The sequence below is a fragment of the Sorex fumeus genome, unplaced genomic scaffold (genome assembly GCF_029834395.1).
Source record: "Sorex fumeus unplaced genomic scaffold, SorFum_2.1 ptg000131l, whole genome shotgun sequence".
Taxonomy (NCBI): Eukaryota; Metazoa; Chordata; class Mammalia; order Eulipotyphla; family Soricidae; genus Sorex; species Sorex fumeus.
This window is the reverse complement of record NW_026606188.1, coordinates 19,370,900-19,396,911: the sequence shown is the minus strand read 5'-3', so window position 1 is coordinate 19,396,911 and position 26,012 is coordinate 19,370,900. Positions and strand designations below refer to the sequence as shown.

At 48.8% G+C, this 26,012-nt stretch overlaps 1 protein-coding gene across 1 annotated transcript in view; it reads right to left on the bottom strand.

Annotated features, from left to right (window-relative positions):
• Positions 1-26,012, bottom strand: part of IGSF3 (immunoglobulin superfamily member 3) — a 111,108-nt gene that overhangs the window by 31,570 nt on the left and 53,526 nt on the right. Inside the window, exons 2-5 of the mRNA XM_056138978.1 lie at positions 13,532-13,909; positions 11,497-11,907; positions 5,400-5,789; positions 1,131-1,532 (exon numbers count right to left, since the gene is read on the bottom strand). Of these exons, the coding sequence (XP_055994953.1) occupies positions 1,131-1,532; positions 5,400-5,789; positions 11,497-11,907; positions 13,532-13,909 (1,581 nt within the window). The remainder of the gene's footprint in view (positions 1-1,130; positions 1,533-5,399; positions 5,790-11,496; positions 11,908-13,531; positions 13,910-26,012) is intronic.

The following is a 26,012-nucleotide window of genomic DNA, read 5'->3' as shown; positions in this document are numbered from 1 at the left end:
TGCTCGAGCGGGCCAAGTAACGTCTCCATTGGAGACTTTGTTGTTACTGTGTCTGGCATATCGAATACTCTCGGTAGCTTGCCGGGCTCTCCGAGAGGGGCGGAGGAATTGAACTCGGGTCGGCCATGTTGTCTGCGTGCAAGGCAGACGCCCTACCCGCTGTGCTATCGCTCCAGCCCAAAGCAGTTCAATAGTTGGTTTTATGTTTCCAGAAAACACGGTTGGGGGTGGAGTTCTGGGGCAGAGCACCAGCCCTGCATACAGGAGGTTCTGGGTTCAACTCCCACCAGTGGGGGGAAAATAGAATTAAGAGATGCTGGAGTGATAGCACAGTGGGTAGAACACTTGCTTTGCACATGACCAACATGGGTTTTATCCATGGCATTCCCCTGGTCCCCAGAGCCAAGCCAGGAATGATTTCTGAAATTAGAGCCAGGGATGAGTCCTGAGCACCCCTGGGTGTGGCACAAATGAAAAAAAAAGGACAAAAATAGTGATTCCCATGCAGAGATTGGGGGAGAAATGGAGACCTTAGTGCTGGTATCACTTGGAGCTGCTAGCTTTAGTGAGTGTGTCTCAAACCAGCCAAGCTTGAGAAAGGGGATACCATGGCCCCCGGGCGCAGGATGTAAAGTCTCAGGAAACACCAACGTCATGGCTCTCCTGACCAACAGGAAGTGAGCAAGACAGACCACCTTTCCGGCCACCTGGCCAGCTGACCTTTACAATGGAATCTGCTGCTTCCATTAGGCAGAGGCTCTCGGAGATGCCTCTTTCCCGGCCCTGTAAGAAGTATGTCTCAGATGTTTTCGTTTTAGCAAATATCAAGATATCTTTTAATTCCATGCTAAAGAGGAGATGAACAGCTGTATTAGCAAGTCAGTCCCAAGGGTTTGGCATCTTTCTATAGAGCCTACTCCCTGTTTTGCTCCTCTCTAGGCCATAAGGTATGGAATTACCCAGTATCTGCTCTTCACAGTGGCCTCCAGTTTCATGCATTGGCAGCCCACTGCAGGATGCCCTACTTTCCTACAGCCCATAGCATTCCACGCCGTGTCTACACCCACACAGCTTCTGAGGCTCTGGCGGCTCGGGCCCTTGGGAGGTTCTCATAAGTTGTGCTGACTTACCAAGAGCTGTGATGGAGATGGGGGTGCTGGCGCGGCGCTCCCCCACCACCTGCCACTCGCCGTCCACGGCCCGCACCCACTCCGTCACGTGGCACTCGTACTGGCCCTCGTCCTCCTTCCTGCTGCCAAAGAGGCCCAGGCTGAAGGCGCCGGGCTGCACCTGCTCCAGCTGGATGCCTCCAAAGCGGCTGCGCTCCCAGTAGGCGGCGCCGTACTGCACGGAGCCCTCGCGGTCCAGCCAGAGGATGTTGCTGCGGCGGTTCTGCCTGTCCACAAGCTGCCAGATGACCGAGAAGTGGCCCTGGGGCCGGCCCGCCGTGCGGACACTGCAGGAGAAGTGCAGGTTCTCGCCCTCCAGGATGACGCTGGCGTTGCTGGCGACCTCCACGGAGATGCTGCTCTCTGGGAAGAGGGACAGAGTGCAGTGCTGGGTTCTGGTTCCCCCACACCTCCCCACCAGCCTAAGACAGGAGCACACACCTGACACCTTGGGTGAGTCTCTGACATTTGCTGCTGCCAACCTTGGCGTTCTGCACCGCTCACCAAGACTTTATCTTGGAGAGCCTTGGCACTCCTTTGGGGCATGCCTGGGATTGGGACAGTGAGGGTCTAGAAACTGAGTGTGAATCAGATGCTGAGACATATAACCTAAGGACATGATGCTCAGGGCATCAAACAATTTACCAGGCAACCTACAACCTTCTCTTGCACTTCACTTTGAAATTTTCTGGAATCAGAGTTACGATAAAGATCAATATCTATTCTTTTTTTTTTTAATGCTTTTTGGGCCACACCTGGCGATGCACAGGTGTTACTCCTGGCTCATGCACTCAGGAAATACTCCTGGTGGTGCTCAGGGGACCATATAGGATGCTGGGAATCAAACCCAGGTCAGCCGCATGCAAGGCAAATGCCCTACCTGCTGTGCTATGGCTCCGGCTCCAAGATCATATTCACTCTTTGCTGCCTCTATTTAGCCTTTGCTGCTCCCTGAGTTCTGTGAGCTCAACCAGGTTAGTTAAGCTCTCAATGCCTTCTCTTACAGGACAGAAGAGTGTTGTGTATGACACTTGCTTTTGTGAGGACCCAAAAGAAAGTGATACTGTGTGCATAAATCACCTCACATAAAGAAAATTTTCAAAAACGAATCACCATGATCATAATTAATTTTACTATCCCCACTAATTCCTCTGATTTCTATAAATGACAGAGGTATTCTAATCTATCTTAAAAACGAATATACTATTCTGCATGATCAACTAAATTAAGTGCACAAAGTCTCCCAAGTAATCATAACAAAACAAAGTACTAACTACTAATAACTAATTTGGCTCCTATTTCCTGGGCACCGCCCATGTGAAACACAACAAACCAAAAATCAATGAAATCAAATTCCAGATTAAGAGGCGTGGCTGATCACTGCGGAGAAGAGGCAGACATACCCAAACCCATGCACTGAATCAATCTTTCCTCCCTGTATTTTCCCCACAGGGAGAAAAAGGCAAAGATGAGCTCAGAGACCTTGCGTGTAGCTCTGTTGATGGTGAAGATGACTGCGAGACCCTGTCTGGAATGACTCCTTTTATTTTATGTATTTATTGTTTTGTGGGACAACACCCAGTGATACTCAGAGATCCCTCCTGGCAGTTCTCAGGTGACTACGGGATGCTAGGGATTGAACCTGGATCAATCATGTAAGGCAAGCAAGCACCTTACCTGCTATACTATCTCTCTGGCCCCATGTAATGACTCCTTTCAGTCCTGGTGACAGGGCAGGCCTAGGACTCTTCTTGGGAGAAAATTCACAGAGCTACAGTGGCTCCTGATCTGCAACTACCTATAACACAGGACCTGGAAGCAGGGAGACTGAGGCAGGCCAACCTGATGGAGGAGTCGTGATGAGCTTGAATCAGGTTGGCTCCTGGTTCAAGTGAGGACTCGAGCTCTGATTGCTCATGTACAAAATGGAGATATGGAGATATGATACCAACAACCCCAACTTCTCAGGGCCTGTACAATGAGGTGTTCACAGTATCATCACAGATAACACTACTCCTCTTTAAAGACTCTCCACCACTATTATCAATTCAAAAGGGAGGAATTCAAAAGGGATCCTTAGCACCAAGAGGAGGAAAGCCTCCCTGTCTTACGCAGAATAACAGCTCTCATTCATCCCTACTGTCACCCCAACAGGCTCTGTAAGGGTGCTTGCTGGGTGCTCTGTGCTGAGCAAGCCTGAAAAAATCTCCCAGTCAGAAGGTACCACCAGGAGAAGAAAAGCCAACCTAGCACCCCAGGCAGCAGCCCTACCATGCCTGTTCACACTGTGTGTTCCTAGGCCTGAGAAAAAGCAGCCGACAAATTCAACTTCTCTAGATTAAGTGAAAAACTAGGACAGAGCTGATAAGAATCTGAGTGCATGTTGACAAATAAAATTCCAAATCAGCAGGTGGATGACGCTGGCACAGGCTGAAGCACAGAGCAGTGGATCTGGAGTTAGAAGCAAACGTTTCTAACGCAATGCAAGCTCAACTGCAAAGGGCACCCGTGGTTCTACCACTTCTCTGTGGCGCTCTGGCTTTCCTATTCACTGGATGAATATAAAATTGGCCTCTACAGGGACCAGAGAGGGGTGGAGCAGAGCAGGAGATGAGATATGCAGAAGCATTTTCGACCGGCTCTCAGGAGGAAAAGCCCCATTAAATTCCAAGGTATAATCAGCATTACCAACGTGATCATTGTTGTTCTCGTAGACTTACCCAAGTGGCCTTGGGGCAGGATCTGGTGGTGCTGGGGGACTTTAACTACCCAGTTATCTGCTGGAAAAGCAATATAGCAGGCCACAGATCATCAAACAAGTTCTTGGAAGGGGGTTGGGGGGAATCTCTTAGTATAAAAAAATATAAGAAGAAAACAGTGTGGCTGCCCTTCCCTGGATCCTTACGAAACAGAGGATTAGTTGAGGATTTAATAGGAGAGAGTCCGTGGTTAAGGCAGGCACAGACTAACGGGAACACAGAGAGTGGACATTCAATTCTACCATTTCAATTCTACAAAGTCCAGCAAGCACCTACCCTATGCAAAGCATCATGCTAGGCATTGTAGAAATGGAAAAATTAAAAAACAATAAAGACCAAGAAACAAAAGCATTGCAAGACAATGAGGTGTGAGTGCTTTCAACTAAAATAATAGGCATGATAGAAAGTATTCCTGTGGATGAGAAAAGAAATAGCAAGAACCTTTGTTTTTATATTCTTCACACTTGAATATTAAAATTGTAAAGGTGTAAATTAAACAAATGTAAGGGGATTTATTACTGGGCTAAGAGAAAGAACAGGGGTAGCCGTGGAGGGAAGGTTAAAGGTTAGTTTGGAAACTTCACTATCTCACTTAAAACCTGGCACTGACAGCTTTAAATCTCTCTTTGCTAGAAATAGAACTGTAAAAGAGATGAGAGATTAGTGAGAACCTCCTGCTGTTGTGGATGACAAACCCAACATAGGCAAGCACAGGGATCCCCAGAGTCTGCTCCCCACCCCGGCTTACAAGGAAGCAGGGACCCCACCTAGCAGCCTCACCGTACCAAGCCTTTGCTTCAGGAGATCGGGAGCTGTTCAACCCATGGATGGTGAAAACCCCAGTTTCAACAGGAAAAAGACAATTAGGGAGATGCTAGCTTTCGGACCCACTTTCAATAATGTGCTCATTTGTTTGTTTGCTTTGCGGCCACTCCTGGCACTGCTCAGGGCTTACTCCTGGCTCTGTGTTCAGGGGTCACTCCTGCAAGTCTCCGGTGACCATCTGGGATGCCAGGGATCGAGCTGGGGCTGGCCATACGCACAGCCTGTGCCCGGCTGGCTGAACTATCTCTCCTGTCCCAACCAATAATGCACTTTATGGCTTTAAGCTCATCCCATAAAAGACCTGCCCACTGAAAAAGTACGTTTTCAAGATGGGCATTAACCCAATTCTGGGTGTCGCTCCCACACAGGTGCATAGCTGTTCCGAAGCCTGTGCTCCCCCTGCAAAGAGGGCAGCAGAGCCGGCCTGGGTGCCTCCTGCAGACACACTGTGAGCACTCGCCTCTCTGGGAGGATGTGGGAGGGTGCCTGCTCAGGCAGGTTGGAGAAGTAAGAGATGAACCGATCGGAACCCTAACCAGCTCTCTGAGGACCCCAGACCCCTCCTCCGCAGCCCTTGCCTCCCGCCTCAGGCTTCCCCGACTTCAGCAACCCAGCAGGAGGAGGAAGACAGCCCTGCACCACTTACTGATTGGCAGAACGACAATAGGGATGTTCTTGGGCCGCTTGCTCTCCTTGTCGATGAAGTCACCCGTGACTGTCTTCTCCCGCTCGGTCACTCGGCAGTTGTACTTCCCACTGTCCTCCTGGCGGAGGTGGTAGATCTTCAGCACAAAGACGCCATCACTTTCCTTGGCCACTTTCAGCTGGCCCCGCGCCTCCCGGTGGGCGAACTCATTGTTGAGCACTGGCACTGCGTTGGGCCCCATGCTGGCGATCAGCGAGCTGTTGAAGGCCCAGGAGACGGCAAAGTAGCGATCAGGGACATTCTGCGCCTCCAGGATGCACCTGAACTCGGCCGCCTCGCCGGCAGTGTACAGCCGCTTCTCGGTCTCCAGCCGCACCAGAAACTCCTTGTCTGCGAAGGCCAATTGTGAAATGTGCACATTATTGAGCATTCTTGGACATGCACCTTAAGTGCTTCAACACATTCCCCTCACCCATGCTCCTCTTTACTTTCTCCCCACTTTATTTAAACACCATGGTTCACAAAGTTGTCCATGACAGTTTGTTACAGGCATTCAATACTCCAACACCAAGGCCACTCTTATGTCCCTCTGCCACTGATTCTATTTTCCTAACCACCCCTCAAGCTTGATCCCATAGCAGACCCACAATAATTTATTTTGTACTGCTTCTTGGGCACAGTGGGTAAGGCGTTTGTCTTGCATGCAGCTGACCCAGGTTCGATTCCTCCATCCCTCTTAGAGAGCCCACCAAGCTACTGAGAGTATCCCACCCATACATCAGAGCCTGGCAAGCTCCCTGTGTGGTATTCGATATGCCAAAAACAGTAACAAGTCTCACAATGGACATGTTGTAGGTGCCCGCTAGAGCAAATCGATGAACAGCAGGAGGACAATGCTACAGTCCTACAATACTGCTTTTTACCACTAAATGGCTAAGAGAATGATCAAAAACTATTTCCGTAGGAGAAATTGTGAAAATCGTTATATCTCATCATGAGGACATTAAGTCCTGTCTGCCATGGCCTTCTTTACTGTGCTCACCCTGGGAAGGCACCACCATGCCTCTCTTGAGAGGAGGAGGGAACTCAGACCCAGCTGATGAGGCCACTGGACTCTACTGCATTACAGAGAGGACTCACAGTAGGCTGCCCCCAATAGGGACACGTCAGCCCAGTGAGTACTGGTGGGACTCTGCCAGTAACCTACTGCCATACCTTAGGTTAGAATCCCGGAGGTTAATAAGGAACATCTGACATTTCCAACATGTGTAAGTCAAAGATCCAAATGTCTACCGTTGAAACTCAGAAAACTCCATGTAAGCAGAAAGACCACAAATAGTTTCTGCAGATACCATTAAGACTTTTCCTACTAAGGCTTGTGAGACAGAACCATGCAGTGCTCTGAGTGCTGGCCCTAACCCTAACACAGACTCAAAATAAACCTATTGATACACAGTCTCCATTCCTGTGTGGTTACTGGAAATAAGACAGAGGCAAGACAACCTCCTAACAAAATTATACATGGGAAAAACAGTTAATGTCTTATATTCAATCTTTCCTCATCAGATCAACTCTTGAGAAGTATGGAGAAAGCATCTACTTCTGGTGAAAGCCAGAAACAACTTCTGAATGGTCTATGAGTCCAAGCAGCCTTCAAGGCATATGGGGGAGAGCACGGAAGGTCTCATGGCCACTAACAGCCTCCTGCAGCTACATCTTGGTGCCTGACGGCCATCAGTTACCTTCAAAGAGATGCCTGGATTCTTGCAGTTTCATTAGCTCCAATCTGCTTTGCCTTACCAACCTTGGCACTTCCAAGCAATTACCACTACCATCTCTGCCTCATAATTTTGTTTGTGTGGTTTTGGTTTGGGAAAAATACTGGCAGTCTTCAAGGCTTACTCCTGGCTCTGTGCTCAGGGATCACTCCTGACAGTGCTCAGAGGACCAGAGGCAGTGCTGGGAACCCAAGCTGGGTTACCTGCACACAAAGCAAGCACCCTACCCACCACAGTCTCTCTCCAGCCCAGCGAGCCCTGATTTCATCCCACTATCCCATGCCCTCTGAAAGTGCTTGCTGGAGAGCACCCGTTGAACACAAGGGCAGCCCTGCCTCTATCTCTTGCACCCAAGCGTGGCACAACACCCAACTTCCCTCAGGCTCTTTATCTCCTTCCCTCCAACACGTCTCTTGCCCCAAACATCCATTTTCTGCTCCCGTGTATTAGTACCTTCCTTTATTGCCCAAACTTCCCAACAAACAAGACTAACATCACCCGTGTGACAGCTGCTCAGCTTCCCTCTCGTGAAAGTCTACCCTGCACTGTCACACATGCACTCACAGGAGTTTGCCCACATTTCTGGCCAGCTATGGGCACTCTGGTCAACACATAGCAGTGATTTTGAGGCTTCCAAGAATGAATGCAGACAGGAGCCCTACACTGAGGGCCTTTTATGTTTCCTCCATGAGGCTGACTCAAACTGTGACCTTCTCTGAGAAGCCCGATTCTTCTTTCTTAGAACTCCCCCAGGCGTGGCTTGGAGAAGACTTCACACTCCCAGGCTGAAGTGCAAGATTTACAGTGCACCATCAAACTGCAAAACTATTTTGCTGACAGTTATTCCCCATCAAGCAAACCTCTAGGAACTGATTTATGGCTTTTCTAGTGCCCTCACTCCTCAGTTCACTGAAATGAGCTTCTGGTCCTTCTTCCATATTTTACTTGCCGTTTACTCAAACGTCACCCATGATCCTTCTGCCTCTTCCCCCACAACCAATGACTTCCCACACAGGCATCAACCATGGCCCCTGCATCCCCTGCACACACACAGCAACACACACACACACACACACACACACACACACACACACACACACTCTGAGCTCCATGGCATACTCTCTCCTTGTTTCTGCTCTTGCTTGTCAGAAGACTCTCCTCTCTCACCAGACCTGCTCCTCTGGCTGCCCCTCACTGCTGCTTCTCTCCCACCCTTTCTGTCTTCACAAGCCATCACCTCTCCCCAGCTTGGCCTCTAACTGAGCCCCAGGTCCCACGACACACCAGTCATCACACATACCAACCATCTCTAGAAGAGTCAGCTTGTGAGATCAAATCCTTAACTAAAATTTTTGGTGGGGAGGGGATACAAAAGTCCCTGGGCCAAAGAGACAGTACAGGGTAGGCACCTGCTTAGCACATGGTTGGCCTGGTTGGATCCCCAGCACCAGTACGGTCCCGTAAGCTCCACCAGAAAAGATCCCTGAGCACAGAGCTAGGAGTAAGCTCTGAAGCACCAACAGGTGAGACCCCGCCACAAGCTCCTACCCCCAAAAGCTACCCAGCGCTGCCACTAATGGGGAAGCAAAGACTTTGAGGTGTCGCCCCCTGGCATTTCTTTGCCCACCTTTCTTCCAGACCACAGTCCAAGGAACCACTTGGACCCTCTGTCTAGGGACTCCTGGGCAACTGGACTCCTCCTACCACCAGGTTTCCTGCCCCTTGGCTGCTTTCCAGGTTGCAGTCACCAACCCCTGTCCTGGCCCCAGGAGCTCGTTTCTGCACAGTCTCTCAACTCCAGATCTGACTGTGACCAATGTCCAGGCAGTCAACATGATTTTCCTGCTCAAACTCTTATCTGATTGTGTCACTCCCTGCTTCAAAACAGTTGCAAGATCAGCACCTTACCGATAGTGCTATCTTGTCAGCATAATCATGTCACATTAGGAGACAAAAACAAAAATCTGTTTATTATTCACGGTCATGGTCCTCCCCTTGTTCATCAATTTGCTCAAGCGGGCCTAGTAACGTATCCATCGGAGACTTTGTTGTTATTGTGTTTGGCATATCGAGTACGTCACAGGTAGCTTGCCAGGCTCTGCCGTGCGGGCGAGATACTCTCGGTAGCTTGCTGGGCTCTCCGAGAGGGGCAGAAGAATTGAACTCGGGTCGGCCATGTTGGCTGCGTGCAAGGCAAATGCCCTACTGCTGTGCTATCGCTCAAGCCCCTGTTTATTATTAATCAGAAAAATTTAATGTCCTTTCCAAATATTATTTTTATGTTTTATAACTCATGATTATATACAAATATATGGTTTCTAAATATACAAAATATATCTTGAAGGTTAAAAAAATCTCTATATTCTAGGATGATAGATAGTCCAGGGTAATGTCATAGCCTTGGTTGACCCTATTCAAATCGTCGCATCACATACAGTTCCCTGAGAACCTCCCAGTGAGGCCCCTAGCATAGAGCCAGCAGTAGCCCCTGAGCACTGGCAGATGTGGTTCCAATTCCCCACCCCCCCATTTCCCGCAAAAAGTCTCTATTCCCCATTCCAAGTATTGGTAGCAGTGATTTTTAAACTTTAAGTGAAGGGGAGAGGGTGGAGAAAGAGAACTTCCTTCTTCATATGTAAGAGGATGCACAACACAGAAGACGCCGGAAGCACTCTGAGGAGAGTGCAAGGCCTTCAAAAGCCTCCATCTCAAAGGATTCACCTTCTTTTATATTCACAAGCTCCAGGAAGAGCAGCCTGAAAACTCTTGATCCAGAGGTCAACTTCTGGACTAATACAGTACAAAGAGTTTCTCGCTGTCTTTATCCGGGACTCAACATCCCTCCTGCTTGATTCTCTCCATTTGCCAAACACATCACGTATTGTTGTAGCTTTGTGCCACTCCTCCTGCTACTCCTCAGGAATTAAGACCCATCAAAGTCACCAAACGGTTGGTTTTCTTAAATTCACCTTAACAGTTACCCCATCCAAGGAAAACTGATTATGGCAAGAACACACCACATTTACTGTGCTGTTAGAGCACTCTGTACACAACACAACTACAGCACCTAGAGTGCTCCACTCAGCCACGGATTCTACATTTGCAATCTCCCCGGTGTGGGGAACACATGTTACTCATCTTTGAGTTCCTAAAGCCTCTTGCCACATCTTCTGGTTTATACTTACTAAATGTTTATTGAAATGTAAAATGTGAGAAGTAAAACATTTACTGAAACTAAAGAAAGGGCACAAATTGTGGTGCAGTCACTGGTCAAAACAGACTGCCAGCAGAGTCCATCCACATTTTCTTTTGGTCTACTTTTCTCTCTGCTGGCTCAGCCTGCACACTCAATGAGCAAATCCAAAAAGTCCTAAGTGCAAATTGGTTACTATTAAAATAAAAAAGAAGATTAACAGATGCGACCTAATTTAAAAGCATTACAATTTGAATTTTGGCCTACACTTTTGAAGCTGATCTGAGAACCATCTAGGAAGGGAAATGAGTGATATGAAATAAAGCGCCTTGCAGGATGGCTTAGGACTGGGAAATCCAGCAGTTTTTAAATGCCCTTGACTCCACAGAGCAGATAAACTGCTATTTGCTGGGGAGCCCAGTTCTTTTAGTAACCCCCTGAATCCATTAGATGTGGAGAATTGCTTCTGCACTGCTAACTCTTGAGCTGTGTTTGATGAGACATCATCTGGCGAGATCACCTTGTGTGTGGTGAAACTCAGCACTCGGGGACAACCCCAGGAGCTGGCCTGGGCTTCCTGGGTGCACCTGAGGAACAAGAACTGTGAGGTTGGTCCCGAAGAACAAACCAAGAGGCAGCAGAGCTCCCAAAGACCAAGACCCCACGGAGCAGCCCAAGGGACAAGGACACTCGCAGGCACGGCCATAAGAGGGAGCCCCAGGCCTGGAGAGGCAGTACTGCAGTCGAGGCTCTTGCCTGGCATGCAGCTGACCCACGTTCAATCCCTGGAAACCCCCATTAGGTTCCCCAAGTTCTGGCAGGAGAGACATCTGAGCAAAGAGCCAGGAGACACTCTCTCTGAATACAGCTGGGTGTGGCCCCCAAACCAAAACCAGGCTGGCTGTGCTCCTCTTCAACACAAGGAAAGGCTCTTGGACCACCCGGCTTCATCTGCTAGCAAAACAGCCACTGTCCAGAGGCCTAGATCCAAATTCTTTCTCTTCTCTCCCCAAGGTAAACAACCAAATGATGCTGGACCAACTGAGGTCATTCAAAGACCACCCCCCCTCCAAGTACCTTTTGAGGCCACTAAAGAAAGCAGTGTGAAGGGGACCACAGAACTGACCAGTGGGTTGGACGTTGACCACGGTGCCCTCGGAACGCTTCTGCGTCATGGCGTACCACGAGCCATCAGGATCCTGGATCCACTCGGCAGCTCTGCAGTAGAACTCGCCCTGGTCGGAGGGCTGCAGGTGGAAGATGGTGAGGCGGAAGGTGGTACTCCCCAGCTTGTCCAGCCGCACCTCGCCCAGGCTCTGCCTCTGCGCATACTCGCTGCTGGACTGCAGGACGAAGTCCCGGGCCAGGGCGATGACCTCCACGGGCCTGTCGTTGCCCTTCTGCCGGAGCCAGGCCACTGACAGGTGGCTGTGCTGGACAGTCTCCGTGGCCACCTCACAGGTCAGCTCTAAAGGGTCCTGCTCTACCTTGTGCAGCGACTGGGGCACGGCAGTGGTCTGTAGAGTGTCGGGGATCACTGAAACACAGAGATGTTCCAAAGCAGTCACAAAACCACACTCTCAACGTCTGGGGCTGACCCCCTACCCCACCCCCCCGCCAGCCCCCTGCCCCGTGAGAAATACTGGGGAGCCACTGGCCACTCCCAATAGCACAAAATGGCAGGGGCTTCCTGTTTGGGTTTGGACTGCAATAGGTATGCACTTATACGGGCTGGTTCTGTATTTAAAGAACTCTTGGCTAAAAAAGGATGTGGTTTTGCATAATAAATGAGCTCCCTAAAAACACCAGGTTAAAAAAAGGACTCTCCTCTTAGGTCAAATCAGACTTGGTTACTCCTTTTATAGCAAAGCCTCAAGTACCGGCACTTCACTTTTCACTGATCGTCCACCAGAAATATTTATTGGAATTTTCAGAATTTTTATACTTAGACAACTTCATTTCCGCCCAACGCTCCACCACGACCACCCCTTCACTCCCCCAAATTATCTTTTGGGCACTAAGCACCCCCACTGATGGATGAAGGGGCCCCACCGTAATTCTCTGTGGTCTCCCCTGCCCCCACTGTGGGGTGGATTGGGACGTGGCTGCCTGAGATTCCAGCACTGGCCTCAGTGCTTGCGAGGGGGGGCTGGACGCAGGAAGGCCATTCGGGCTGACTGCCGTACCCTGTTTCTGTTGCAGGGATAGACCTGGTGGCGCTGACTCTGGCTCTGTGCTCAAGGATCACTACTGGCAATGCTCTGGAGACTGGGCCATCATGGGGACACGACCGAGGCTTCACAGACACCTGTGTTACAGCGTCAGTTGCAGCAAGGCAAGTGCCTTTCCCCCTCTTCTATCTCTCTGGCCTTGATTTCCTGTTTCGAGCCTCACCTTGAGGACTTGGGCAGTGTAACCGAACAGCTTGGGTAGGCCTGACCCTTTGCAGTGGCCATCACTGGGGCCCAAAGCTGTCCACACTGGAGTCTCCCCAATGCTCCCTGGAGCTTCCTGCAGCCTGCAGATGGCCAGGGAAGAAAACTGGGGTCCACTTCCTTACTCATGGGGCCAAAGGTCCTGGCAAGGGAGTCCATGGCTGGGCAAGGACAGGCAGCTCATCCACCTCCGCACTAAGCAAACAGGTGCCTGCGCCAGCACAAAGGTCCCCACCCGGAACTCCCCGTCTGGCTGCTATCAGAGCACACACCTTCCTCATTTCTCCTGATAATCGGCTACACATTTGTTGCCTTGTCTTTTCATATCCCTTTCCCCGCATGTGCTCTGAACCCTCTTTACCATCTGCAACCCGTCTTTTCAGCCTCAACCTTCTATCGGCTGCAAATCAAGACCAAAAAAAAAAATTGGCCCACTCATGCCACCTGTTGGCCTCTAAACTATCTGGGGAGCTTTGCATAAATCAGATAAAGCTGCACTTGGAGCAGGTGAGTTCAAGTCAGAGGGTGGCAGAAGGCCCAGAAATGGGGTGAATGTCTTTAGGCAAAAAAGGAAGCCCAGAGAGTCATATCCTTCTCTTTCTGCCCTCTGAGAACTCGTATTCCCAGAGGTGAGCGACCTGAGCCCACATGCCTACCCCGACCAGCCCCTGAGGGTAAGAGAAACAGCTGCAGTCAGAACAGGGCAGGGGAGGAGGAACTCCTTACCCACGAGGTTTGTTTTGGCACTGTAACTCCCAAAGTACTGGTCATCAGTGCTGGGCGTGTGACACTCGTACTCGCCGGCGTCCCGGGCCTGGAGGTCAGTGATGTGCAGCAGCACCGCGTTGCCCTGGGTGCGCTCCACGTAGATCTTGCCCCCACGGACGCGCTGTGTGTAGATGGCATAGGGGAAGGAGGAGTCCACGGTGCTGATGATCTGCACCTCACGCTCGGGGGCCGACGGCAGGTAGATGGACCACTGGAAATTCTGCTCAGAAGGGCCCTGGAAGCCGCTCACATTGCACCAGATGGTGACATGGGAGCCCTCGGTGCGAAACAAAGGTCCCTCCTGTACGGCCACCTGCCGCTGAGCCGACACGACACCTGGGGAGGACACACACAACACATATGCAGCACTTAGTTCTCAGGTCAAATTGCAAGGTGGGCAGATCCAGGCCAGGCTCCCATTTCCGCACTGGCACACTGACCAGAAGGCTTGCTGGCCTTCCGTGAGGGAGGCACTCTGTGATTTATCAGTATTAATTAAAACTCTCGGAGGCCCAGCACTGGATTCATTTGCATAGATGGGGATTTGATGGTGCAAAGAAGCGATTCTGTTTCTTTGTCAACACCACCCCTTGGGAATCTCACGGAGTCTCTCTGCCACTTAGGAGGCAGTGTTCTGTCTAATAATAGTGTTGTTTATCAAGGTTTTCATAAAATGAGCAGGAGAAGCTAAGCTTCTTGGTGCAAAAGCTGATGAAAACAAATAAAAGTCTTGCAATCTGGCTAACAGGGAAGGCTTCTTCCAGGGTTCCAGGCTGGCAAGCGGGAGGTGGGGAGTGGTGAGGCCAGGAGCCCTGTCTTGGCACTGTCCCCTGTTTGGAAATGCAACTGCTGCCGGGAGCTTTCCTTCCCTCTGCCTAACATAAAGGAGAGCCGGGAACTCCTGCGGGCAGCAGGGCCCCTGCTGATTTCGGCTGAGTACATAGGCCTTGCACCCAGAGGCCCACATGCTGGTAACAGGAGAGAGACCGTGTAGATAAGGAAGTCACCTGTCTGCATGCTCACAGCTCCAAGTTGCCCACTAGCCCTGACTCCTGGCCAGGACACGGTTCTCTCCTGTCTGCCTACTGTGTGTTGCTTCTGTTTCTCTCTCTCTATTGTCTCTCTGCTTTTTTTTGTGGGGGGGGGATGAGGTGGGGGGAAGGGACACCCAGTAACGCTCAGGGGTTAACTCTGGCTCTCTGCGCTGAGGAATTTCTCCTGGTGATGCTCTGGGATCAAATATGGGATGCCGAATATGGAACGCTGAGGATCAAACCTGGGTTGGCTGCCTGTACAAAAGGCTCTATCAGCTGTACTATCTCTCCAGTCCCTCTCTCTTTGCCTTTTGGTGCTACACTGTCCCAGTGTTCAGGGGTTACTCCAAGCTCTCTGCTGTGGGAAGGAGTCACTCCTGATGCTGCTGAGGAAGACAAGGCAGGGATAGGGGTGAAATCTGGGGCTCCTCAGAACCCTCTCCAGCTGTTTCTTAACCGCCATCTCTCCTTGCAGAGCAGGAATGGGATGGCACACATGGTAAAATGGGGGTTCCAACATGGCACAACACATACTGACATCAGTTTCCTCTATTGTACCTGAGACCCGAGCCCATAGTCCCCTGAAGCAGCCACCCCTGGCCACAGGATGGGACAGCAGGATCATTCTGGTGGCCATGGCCACACTGGTCCCTCCTGGCCCTGAAAGGGTTCTCAAGGCTTTGCAGTGGCTTGAGTCGCCCACACCTGTGCTGCCACTGAACTGCCCTGAGTCTCAGCACACATGTGCAATGAGTTGTGCCCCCAATGCTACAAGAAAGTCATAAGACAAGGTCAGCAAGCTGACCCTCCCTGAGGACAGCAGCCAAGACTCCCCCCAACTGGAGTATTCTAAAGCCCTGGACCCACAGAGAACCGGGTTTGTCCCTGGATCACTCAGGCACATCCCAAAGTGGCTTCCAGACAGTGGGAGAATCTACGGGCACCGACACCAGCACAGCAGCAGATCCGGGAACGTGCCTCCCTCGGCAACAGGAGCTGAGCTCTGGGTGTAAGCCCACCTGAAGCAGTGCTGGCTGGAGCACTGCTGACGCTCCAGTACCAGTGTGGCTGCAGCTCTGGGCAGACTCAAAGTGTCTGCGCCTCAGGCTGGTGGTATCTTTAAAACACTCTAGGAAAGACTGATGGATTGCAAACTCCTCATGCAAAACCTTTCTCTCTAGCAAAGTCTTTTATTGCAGCCCTCTAAGCAGTACTAAGGAGATATGCTGGGTCCCCAATTCAACGCAAGGGCCCGAGAATGCAGTGTGGCTCATGCCACCCCAGTGGTGCTGGAGGATTCCAGGACCACACCTGGTGGTGCTTGGGGGACTTTCAGGGCTGCACCTGACGGAACTAAGGAAATCATGAAGTACCAGAGATCAAACCTATGCCAGCAGCATGTGAGGCAGAGCCTAGATTCCTCTACTATTGCTCTGGCTCCAAAATACTACGTGGAACCCTGCCATGGCTTTAGCAGAGGCAGTGGGGAAACTGACCAAATGGGATGAGCACAAATCCACAGAGCCATGTGGTATGTGAGTGGACATGGCACTGTCGAGTGGACAGCATGGGGCTGTGCTGAGAATCAAGGCAAAGACAACATCTCAGGTATTTCCTGTGTGTTTCAACATGACTTGCCAGTTTCCCTCTTGTCTGGGACAGTGTGAATTGAATCCAGGATGGGAGGCAGCTCAGCAGCAGGGGATGAGCCCTGAAGGCAGGAGACCTGGGTTCAGTCCTCAGCACTGCCCTTGAGGGGGCTCGGTCTGGAGAGAGCAGTGGTCGGGCTCTTGCTCTGTACTGGCTGACCTGAGTCCACACCACATTGGGCCCCACGGCCTGCCAGGAGTGACCCCTCAGCACAGAGCCAGGAGTAAGCCCTGGGTATAGCCAGGTGTGCCCCCAAAGCAAACAAAAAAACTAGCAGGACTGTACTCTCTACTGCACCTCAGGAACTGGGATAATACCTGGAACTTAGACTTTTTAAAAATCATGATATATTTTTAAAAATAATAGTGCAGGGTAATAACTGGGGTTTGGGTGTTTTGTTTATTTATGAGGAAGGAGAGCGCCCAGGGCCTCATGCACGCATGATGAGTGCCACGGAACTACCACTCTGGGCCGAGCCTTGGCACTGTGGTGTCTCAGCTGTAGGGAAGAACATTCCCCATTAAAGGCTTTCACTAAGCTCCTCCCTTTTGCAAAGGCTCGCCATTGATTTGCGGTAAGAAGTTTCTTTCTCTGCTAGTGAATGGGCAGAAGGAGGCAGCTGAGCCCATCAGATAAGCTATTGTAATGCAATAATGAGCCTACCCAGAGTGCCTTCTATTTACAGACCTTACAAAAGCACTGGCCCATTGGATCGTTCACCTCACCTGTTCACCTCACCTCCAGAGTGGTAAACAGTGTTAAGTGGCCTGAATGAGCCAGGGCATCAGGGTCAAAACAACTTGTCCAGGCAGGAAGCAGGTAATAAACAGCCTTAACAAATAAACAAATATGGGACTGGACTTGAACCACATACACTGGGCTGCACCTGCTTAATCAGTAGCTTCTTGCTTTCCTGCCCATCCCACTAAGGAACTTTGGCCCCTGAAGATGATGCTGATTTTACAAAATAGACCTTAACACAGAAATAAAAATGAACTTTTTCTTCTCAGGACCTGTGTTCACCCTGCACTCCCCTGCACTTCCTTCTGTTGCTCAGGAGCTGCTATTGGTGTCTCTGGGATGCTGACGCCTCTGACTGGCCCCTGGCTTCCACCCAAGCACCCCGCACTCCACAATCTCTTCCAGCTCCTCTCAAAACTCCTCTTCAGCAGTCACTGCCTTTATCTTAAATCACCTTTTATGGGTCGGGGAAGAGGGTGTAATGAGCCACATGTGGTGATACTGGGGTATACTGGATCTGCACATAGGAGTCACTCCTGGTGGTGTTTGGGGAATCATGTGGGATGCTGGAGATTGAACCTGGGTCCACATGTGCAAGGCACTTGCCTTACCCTATTGTGCTAGTTCTCCCACCCTTTAAATAACCTTTTGTAAAAAATTATTTATTATTAAATTTAAAAAATTTTATCACTGAGATAGACCAAATAATAATATAAAGGTAAAGGCCCTCCCGTTGATCGTCGATTTGCTCGAGCGGGCCCAGTAACGTCTCCATTGGAGACTTTGTTGTTACTGTGTCTGGCATATCGAATACTCTCGGTAGCTTGCCGGGCTCTCCGAGAGGGGCGGAGGAATCGAACTCAGGTCGGCCATGTTGGCCGCGTGTAAGGCAAACGCCCTACCCGCTGTGCTATTGCTCCAAAATAATAATATATAGATAATAATATATAACATATATTATATAATATATTATATATCAATTATATATAATATATATAATAACAAAGCTGTTCATGATTAAGTTTCAGTCATACAGTGTTCCAACACCCATCCCTCCACCAGTGCACATTAAATAACCTTATAAAAAATAAAGGGCTGGAGTGATAGCATAACGGGTAGGGTGTTTGCCTTGCATGCAGCCGACCCGGGTTTGATTCCTCCGTCCCCCTTAGAGAGCCCACCAAGCTACCGAGAGTATCCTGCCCCCATGGCAAGCTACCCATGATGTATTCGATATGCCAAAGACAGTAACAACAAGTCTCACAATGGAGACACTACTGGTGCCCGCTTGAGCAAATCAATGAACAATGGGAGGACAGTGCTACAATGCCATAAAAAATAAAAACTTTAGACATTCCTGTACTCTTTTTATTACTTTGCAAAAGCAAATACCAGTTCTATGCTCTAAAAACATCAAGTAATATGTGTAACTGTATAAAAAAAAAAGGCAGAAAGAGAAGAAATGGGAAAACAAGGAGAAAACAAGACTGATAGAAAAGAGTACTGAGCGTAGAGAGGTACAAATTGGGCTGGCGGGTATGAAGAGGGTGTGACTTGCATATGTGAGGTACTGGGTTTGATCCCAGCATCACTCTACATCACCAAGTATGATCCTCAGCACTGCAACAAGTATGAGGATCCCCCGGCACCACCACAAAAATATGGGAGACAGTCATCTAAGCAAATCGATATCACCCTGAATGTCAATAGTCACAGTGTATCATTGAAGAGACATTGTGAGAGTGAATCAAAACGCACAACCCAACGACTTCCTGTTTACAGAAAACCCATTTTAAATATAGAGAAACACACAGAATAAAAGTAAATGGACAAAGAAAAATATACTGTGCTAACACTAAAAGAAAACAGAACTAGTATATTAACTTTGGAGTAGATGTCCAAATATAGAAACTTACCAAAGATTAAACAATGGCATTCTATAATAAAATAGTGTTTACTACTTCAACATATGGTAACAGTGTATGCATCTAATAACAGAGTATGAAACTTCATAATGAAAAATCTGATAAAACTGCAAGGAGAAATGGATGAATTCACTAACATAGCACAGCGGGTAGGGCGTCTGCCTTGCACGCAGCCAACATGACCGACCTGAGTTCGATTCCTCTGCCCCTCTCGGAGAGCCCGGCAAGCTACCGAGAGTATTCGATATGCCAGACACAGTAACAACAAAGTCTCCAATGGAGACGTTACTGGGCCCGCTTGAGCAAATCGATGATCAACGGGAGGGCCTTTACTTTACTTTACTTTACACTAACATAGGCACTTACCTTCTATCACAAATTGACAGACGTAGCACACAGACAATTACTACAAAAATAGTTAAACTCAACTATGCCATCAATCAACCGAGGATGAAGGATATGTTATGAATTACTCAATTCAACAGCAGTATACACATTTTTCTCAAACTTTCATGGGACATTCACCAAGACAGAGCACTTTCTGGGCTACCAAAAATACCTTTGCAAATTAACAAGGACAGAAATCATACAATGTCTACTGGTAAACCAAAAACTAATCAGCAACAGAAAGGTAACTGAAAATTCCAAACACAGAGATTCAACTATACACTTCTAAATAACACATGAGCTAAGGGACAACTCTCAAGAGAAATTTAAAAGTATTTGGAATGAATGAAAATGAAACATAACACTCCAAATGCTGTAGGTGCACAAAATTAGTGCTTGGGAGGAAGAGAACAGAAATGAGCTACATATATATTAGAAAGATCTAAAAACCAATACTCTAAGTCCCTACCTTTGGAAATAGAAAAGGAAGTGCAGAAGTAAGCAGAAGAAATAATAAAAATTAGATCATCAATCAATGACATTGAAAATAGGAAATCAAAAGAGAAAAATCAATGGGACCAAAAGCTGGTTCTCTGAAAAAGTCAATTAAAATTAATAAACCTTTAGCCAGACTAGCTAAGAAGGCACACATTATGAATACCAAAATGAAACAAAGTGGTCACTACATATGTTATGGAAATGAAAATAAAGGAATACCATGATTACTCACAAATCTGATAGCCCAAATAGACCAATTCCTTAAAAAACACAATCTCTGAAAACTCAAGACGAGGACTAGACAAAACTGTCCTTTTTGTCACAGATGAAATGACTGTCTATGTAGAGAGCCTGCAAGAACAGACAAAAAATGCTCTTACAACTAATATGTGATTATAGCAAGGTTGCAGGATTCTGTCACTGTCACTCCTGTTGTTCATTGATTTGCTCGAGCGGGCCCAATAATGTCTCCATTGTGACACTTGGTACTGTGTTCGGCATATCGAATACACTCACAGGTAGCTTGCCAAGCTTTGCCGTATGGGTGAGATATTCTCGGTAGCTTGCCGGGCTCTCCAAGATGGGCAGAGGAATCGAACCTGGGTCAGCCAGGTCGGTCACGTGCAAGGCAAATGCCCTACCCACTGCGCTATCACTCCAGCCCAAGGTTGCAGGATATAAGGTTAATATACTAAACATAGAAATGAGAAATAACTTGCAAAAGATACATCTAACAAGGCGACTGAGAATACATGAGAAATTTCAACAACAACAAAAAAACTCAACAATTAGGAAAAAATCTGATATAAACTGAGGATATACCTCAATGAACTGGAGCACACACTTGGCATATGGGAAGCCCAGGCTCAGTCCCTGGCACCATACAACTCTTCCTCCATCTGAGCACTGAGCTGGAAGTAGCCTGAGTACACTGGGTATGGCCCCAAACCACAAGAAAATAACACAACACAAAACAAAAAAACCCAATCTTATTTAAAAGAGGGCCAAAGATCTCAACACTTACCAAGGAAGCAATGCAGATGGCAACTAAGCATATGAATAGATACTCCACTTCATATGTCAACAGGAAAGTGAAAACTAAAATAATGAGGCAACATGCCTATTAAACGGTCAAAATCCAGAACCTGCCATGGCAGCAGATGCTGGAAAGCTGGGGGGCAGGAGGCACCCCTCACCCTGCTGGAGGAGTACAAAATGGTCCATCTTTGAAAGACAGTCTGGCAGCTTCAAATGAAACTAAGCCCACTCTTACTACATGATCAAGAAGCACCGCCTGTAGAAGGAGCAGTGATGCTGCCTCAGGAGAGCCTCCACATGCATGTTTGCAGTTGCTTTATCCTGGATTTTCTAAACTTGGATCCAATCAAGATGTCTTTCAGCAGTGAAGAGAAAAACTGGTGCATCCGGATAATGGGATGGTTTGAGCATGAAGAGAAGTGGCCTACCAAACCCTGGAAAGATGGAGGAACACTAGATGCATATCACCAAGCAGAAAGAGCCAACTAGGGAAGACGCAGACCCTAGATAACAGATCATATAATGGGGTGGGGAGGAAGGTGCGTGCAGAACTGTGGGGGGCAAGGCCAACATCCTTTATCTGTGGCACTGGAGTGGACCGACTGTGGTGTGTGTGTGGCTGGGATCACTGGGGGTGCAGATTCAGAGCACAGCAGCCAGGACTGTGCTTGGTGCATACAGGAGCACTGGGGGTCGAGTTTATCACTTGATGCTCAGCAGCTACGAAGCAATCTCCCAATCCCATGAGATTGTTAGGAAAAATTTTCGCGCAGGCCTCAACAGAACTGCCACAATTACCATCAACAGAGGGAGGGGGAAGAGGGAGAAAATATAGCAAAGAATTCCATGGGTAATTTCAGTCACAGCTGCCTCTGAAATTTCTCTCCAAGCAAGATAGAAATTTTAAAAAGTTTTAAAAAATGTTTAGGAAGTTTTTAGGTACAAAATAAAATAAAAAAGAATTTACTGGTGATTTAAGCTGTATGCTTTGAAGTGATTTATTTTATGGTGATAAATATCAGGACTATGGAAACCCCTGAACCCTAACATTGGCTGGAAAGCTGAGTTACAATCGCATGTGTGACTCTTCTTGACTAAAGATCCGGATATTTCTTACAGTTCTCAAATAGGATTCAAGGCCACAAAGAAAGGTGAAGACTGCTTTCATTCACTGGTCAGGGGAAAGGTTGGCCCCTTTGAAAGTCATTTTGACAGTCTCCCTGCATTGACATAAGCATGTGCCATACATAGCTGGGCTAGTTTTTCAGGGTCCTTCCTTGTCAGTGGACACTCCTGCTCTTCCCCGTGTGCTGGAACCCAGATGAACCTGCTGGCCACAGGATAATTTGGGGTCATATGTGCTAGAAGGTATCACTGTGTCCATAAAAGCCGGTTCCCCCATGCATTTGGGTTGGGGGCAGAGTCAGGGGGAACCTCCTGGGATCAGAGACTCTAAGCAGACTCCAATTTACACGCACATAATGATGCGATAAGAGCTTGTCCAAGTGTCACCATCTCACATCTACTGTCACCAAAGCTCTTACAGAACAAGCAAACACTGCATAGAACCCAGCCGGCAATAATATTCTGTATCAAAGATCAAATAGCCCTGGGAAAACCAGCGCTGTAAAATCTCAGGAGCTTCAGAGATCACTCAGTGATATATATAACTCCAGCCTTGCATGCAGGAGGCCTGGAGGTTCCATCTCTGGCACCACCGATCACCAAAGAACCCAGGAAGGACCCTAAGCACAAAGCTGGAAGTAGCCCTGAGCACCACTGGCAATGGTCCCCAAACTAGAACTAAATAAGTAACTCACTTCTACCAGTGTGAACAATCACTCTGAAAATAAGGGGAAAAACGTTAAGTACGAGCACATTACAAAGAATATTAATTGTCTGGCTTGAGTTTAAAAATGGAAAACTGTCAGTGCAGTGAAAAAAAACCCCTATGCTCAAAAAAAAAAAAAAACAAGAAACCAGCCCTACAGAGATGACCCAAACACATTAACTGAGGCAACAGGGTGGCTCTGTGGAGTGGCAGATACGGAGAAGTCCCTCCTTCCCAACACACACTTTCCTCTTATTTATTTATTCTTTTAAAGAAGCCAGTTTGTGTGTTTGGGAAGCAAGATAAATAGCTCTAATGATTCGCATGTCCCCGCACTCAATCCTCCGAGCAGAGAAAGGAGGTCAGCGTCACTGCCGCCTCATTTGTCACAGAAGGAAATGGTCTTCCAGCTTTCACCACTTTCTCATGACAAAGAACCAGCAGTCTTCTGGGTCCATGACTCCTAGTGAATGTGCTTGGTGAGACTGTAACCAGTGAGTCAGGGTAAACCAAGCGGGCTCTCCTCTCCACCACATCCTAACATCTATACCGGGAAATCAGAGGATCCTGAAATGGCAAGCACGGATCCAGAGAGATGGTAAAGAGGGTGAGGGGCTTGCCTTGCACACAACAGACCCTGGTTCCTTCCACCCCTGGCGCTACAGGTGGTCCCTGAGCCATGCCAGGAGTGATCTCTGAGCACAGAGTCAGGAGTAAGCCCTGAGCATCCCTGGTGTGCCCCCAAAGCAAAAACAATAAGAGAAACAAAATACTGGACAAACCACCCCACTTGGGGGCCAGGCCAGGCCAGGTCAGCTGAGCGTTTTCTAGGACCTAAAGACTCTGCAGAGCAAGCAGCCAGGAATACTTAGGTGACAAGATCTGACAAGATTTGTTTGGTTGTGGCTATTGGGCCGTACCTGTGATGTTCAGGGCTTACCCCTGGCTCAGAAATTTCTCTTGGTGGTGCTCAAGTGATCATATGGGATGCTGGAGGTAAAACCTTCATTGGCGTCATGCAAGGCAAATGCCTCTACCTGCTGTACTATTTCTCTGATCCTGAGGGTGCCACTTTTTAGCCCATGTCCACAGGACACAAATTAAGAGATCCTTTGATCCCTTTCTGGGCCAACAGAGTACAGAGACAAAAAGATTTGTCAGACAATGGCGCCTAGTACATGATGCTACACTTGCAAACAAGTCCAACTGCAAGTGGGGAACTGGGCAAAACCACAGGGAGATGACCAACCCCTATTTTACCCTGAACTGAGCATCCTGGAGCAAACAGCTGACAAGTGTGCTGGCAGTCGGTGACGCGTCAGAGGGGGAAGCAGGTCCCCAAAGATCCCCCAGAAGTGACAGCAGTGAACGCAGGTCTTGAAGGTTCCTGAGGAGCAAAGGCCACAGGTAGCCCTGGATTATGCCCCAGGACCAGGAGACGTTTGCCCAGTCCTGTGAAAGGAAGGCACCCAGAGAGCATGGCCGTTTCGAGCAGAAGTACAGACAGGTCAGGGCTGGGCTTCTGGCTCATCCCTCCTGAGGACAGAGAGCAGAGCAAGACCAGAGTCAGTAAGAGCCAAGGAAGAGATGAGGTGAAAGAGAAAGGCATGGCCTGGCTTTCAGTTCTGGGACAAAAAGTATCACTCATTCATACTTTGACTCGTTTTTGTTTGTTGAAATCAACAGTGGCAACTGAGCAGAATTAATAAATGTTGAATTACTGATGTCATCTCCAAGAAGGTGGGACTACCAGGACGGAGTCAGTGGGAGAATAACACTGGTTCACACCCTCCTGCCAACTCTGACTCTCAGACATTGAATCTCTGAGTCACAGGCTGAGAGCTGAGCTGCCACGCCCCTACACAGGGCACTGTGTCCACACCATCCTGAACTCACTCATCACTGACGCTGCTGCCCGGGGGCTGCTAGACACGACTCCTCCAACACGGTCTCAACATCCTAGGGTCGACTTAAGGTAAGATACCTAACCCCTCTGAAGACTTCCCATTCAAGCATGGGTCCTCCTCTTTTTAGGATGGGGAGAGAGGGATGGCGAAGAGTGAGACAGTGGCTCAGATGCAGGGGACTAATCTGTCCTGTCTCTGCTGGAAAGGAGTCTAGGGTGGTGGCAAGAGAGGAAGGAAAGGAGAGGAGATATCCCCAGTTTCTAGAGCCTGGGCACTGAGTGGACAATATCCCGGTGCAGGAGGCAGGTTGGCTTCTCATGACCCTTCTGAATCCACATTCTGCCCTTCCCTCCCCATTCTCATCCGCGCCCTGCTTCAGAGGCCACTGGACAGTCCCCTTGTGATCTTTTGCTGCTCTGTGCCCTGTCCAGTGACATCCTTTTTCAGGAAGGCCCTCGGCTCAGTGTCCCTTCCCTGGGCCCTGAGAGCACTGGGCGGACATGGAGGAAACTCCAGAGCAACAGACAGCGCTTGCCTTATAGGCAGCCAGCCAGGTTCTATACCCGGCACCATACATGGTCCCTGGAGCCCTGGAGGAGTGATCCCTGAGTGCAGAGTCAGGTGCGAGCCCAGGCCAAGAAAAGAGGAAAAAGTACCCCCAAGAAAGAAAGAAAAGAAAGCATATATATACAAATATTTAACTACTGAAAGTATGTAGTATTTTTCAGCATTGTCTTCATAAAGGTTGATCATTTTATACACGATGTTTTTGGTTTCCTGGCTTTTCTCATTATTTTCTAGTTCCTTCCTTTTCCATGTTGGTAGAGCAATCATCAGAGGGTTACATCACATCTTACATACCCTGTGATACTGTGTTCTTTCTGATTATGCTGCTGTGACCAACAAACCCTCCTCTGTTACACACCTCCTACCCACTGCCCTTCCTGCACCAAATTGGCACATCCTGACTACTGGACCCCACAGAAGCCTGGGCACTTCCACTGTCCCAGGATAAGCTTGGCAGTCAGACCTCACTCTCTGTCACTGCGTCCCCTCTCCAGTCCTTCCTCTCTTGCCACTACCATGTAACTTCTTCCCCAGTAGACACAGAATAGATTAGTCCCCCTGCGTCACTTTCTCACTCTTCCTTGTGTCCCTCTCTCCTCATCATAAGAGGGCCCACAGCCTGCTCTCACCCCACCATGCCCCTGGCAACTGTCAAAACCCACTGGCTACCAGGATACCAGGCAGCAAATCCAATAGAAAGTTCCTATAACTGAACAAGAGCAGCAGTATTCGCCTTCTTTTTTCTTGGGGTGCGGGCAGGAGTGGCAATTAAGTGATGGAATCAGATTACTGGCCTGCAAATGTGTTCCCTGTAATTACCCTAGATCTACTGGCCAGGATGGTTTCCGTCCATCAGGCTTC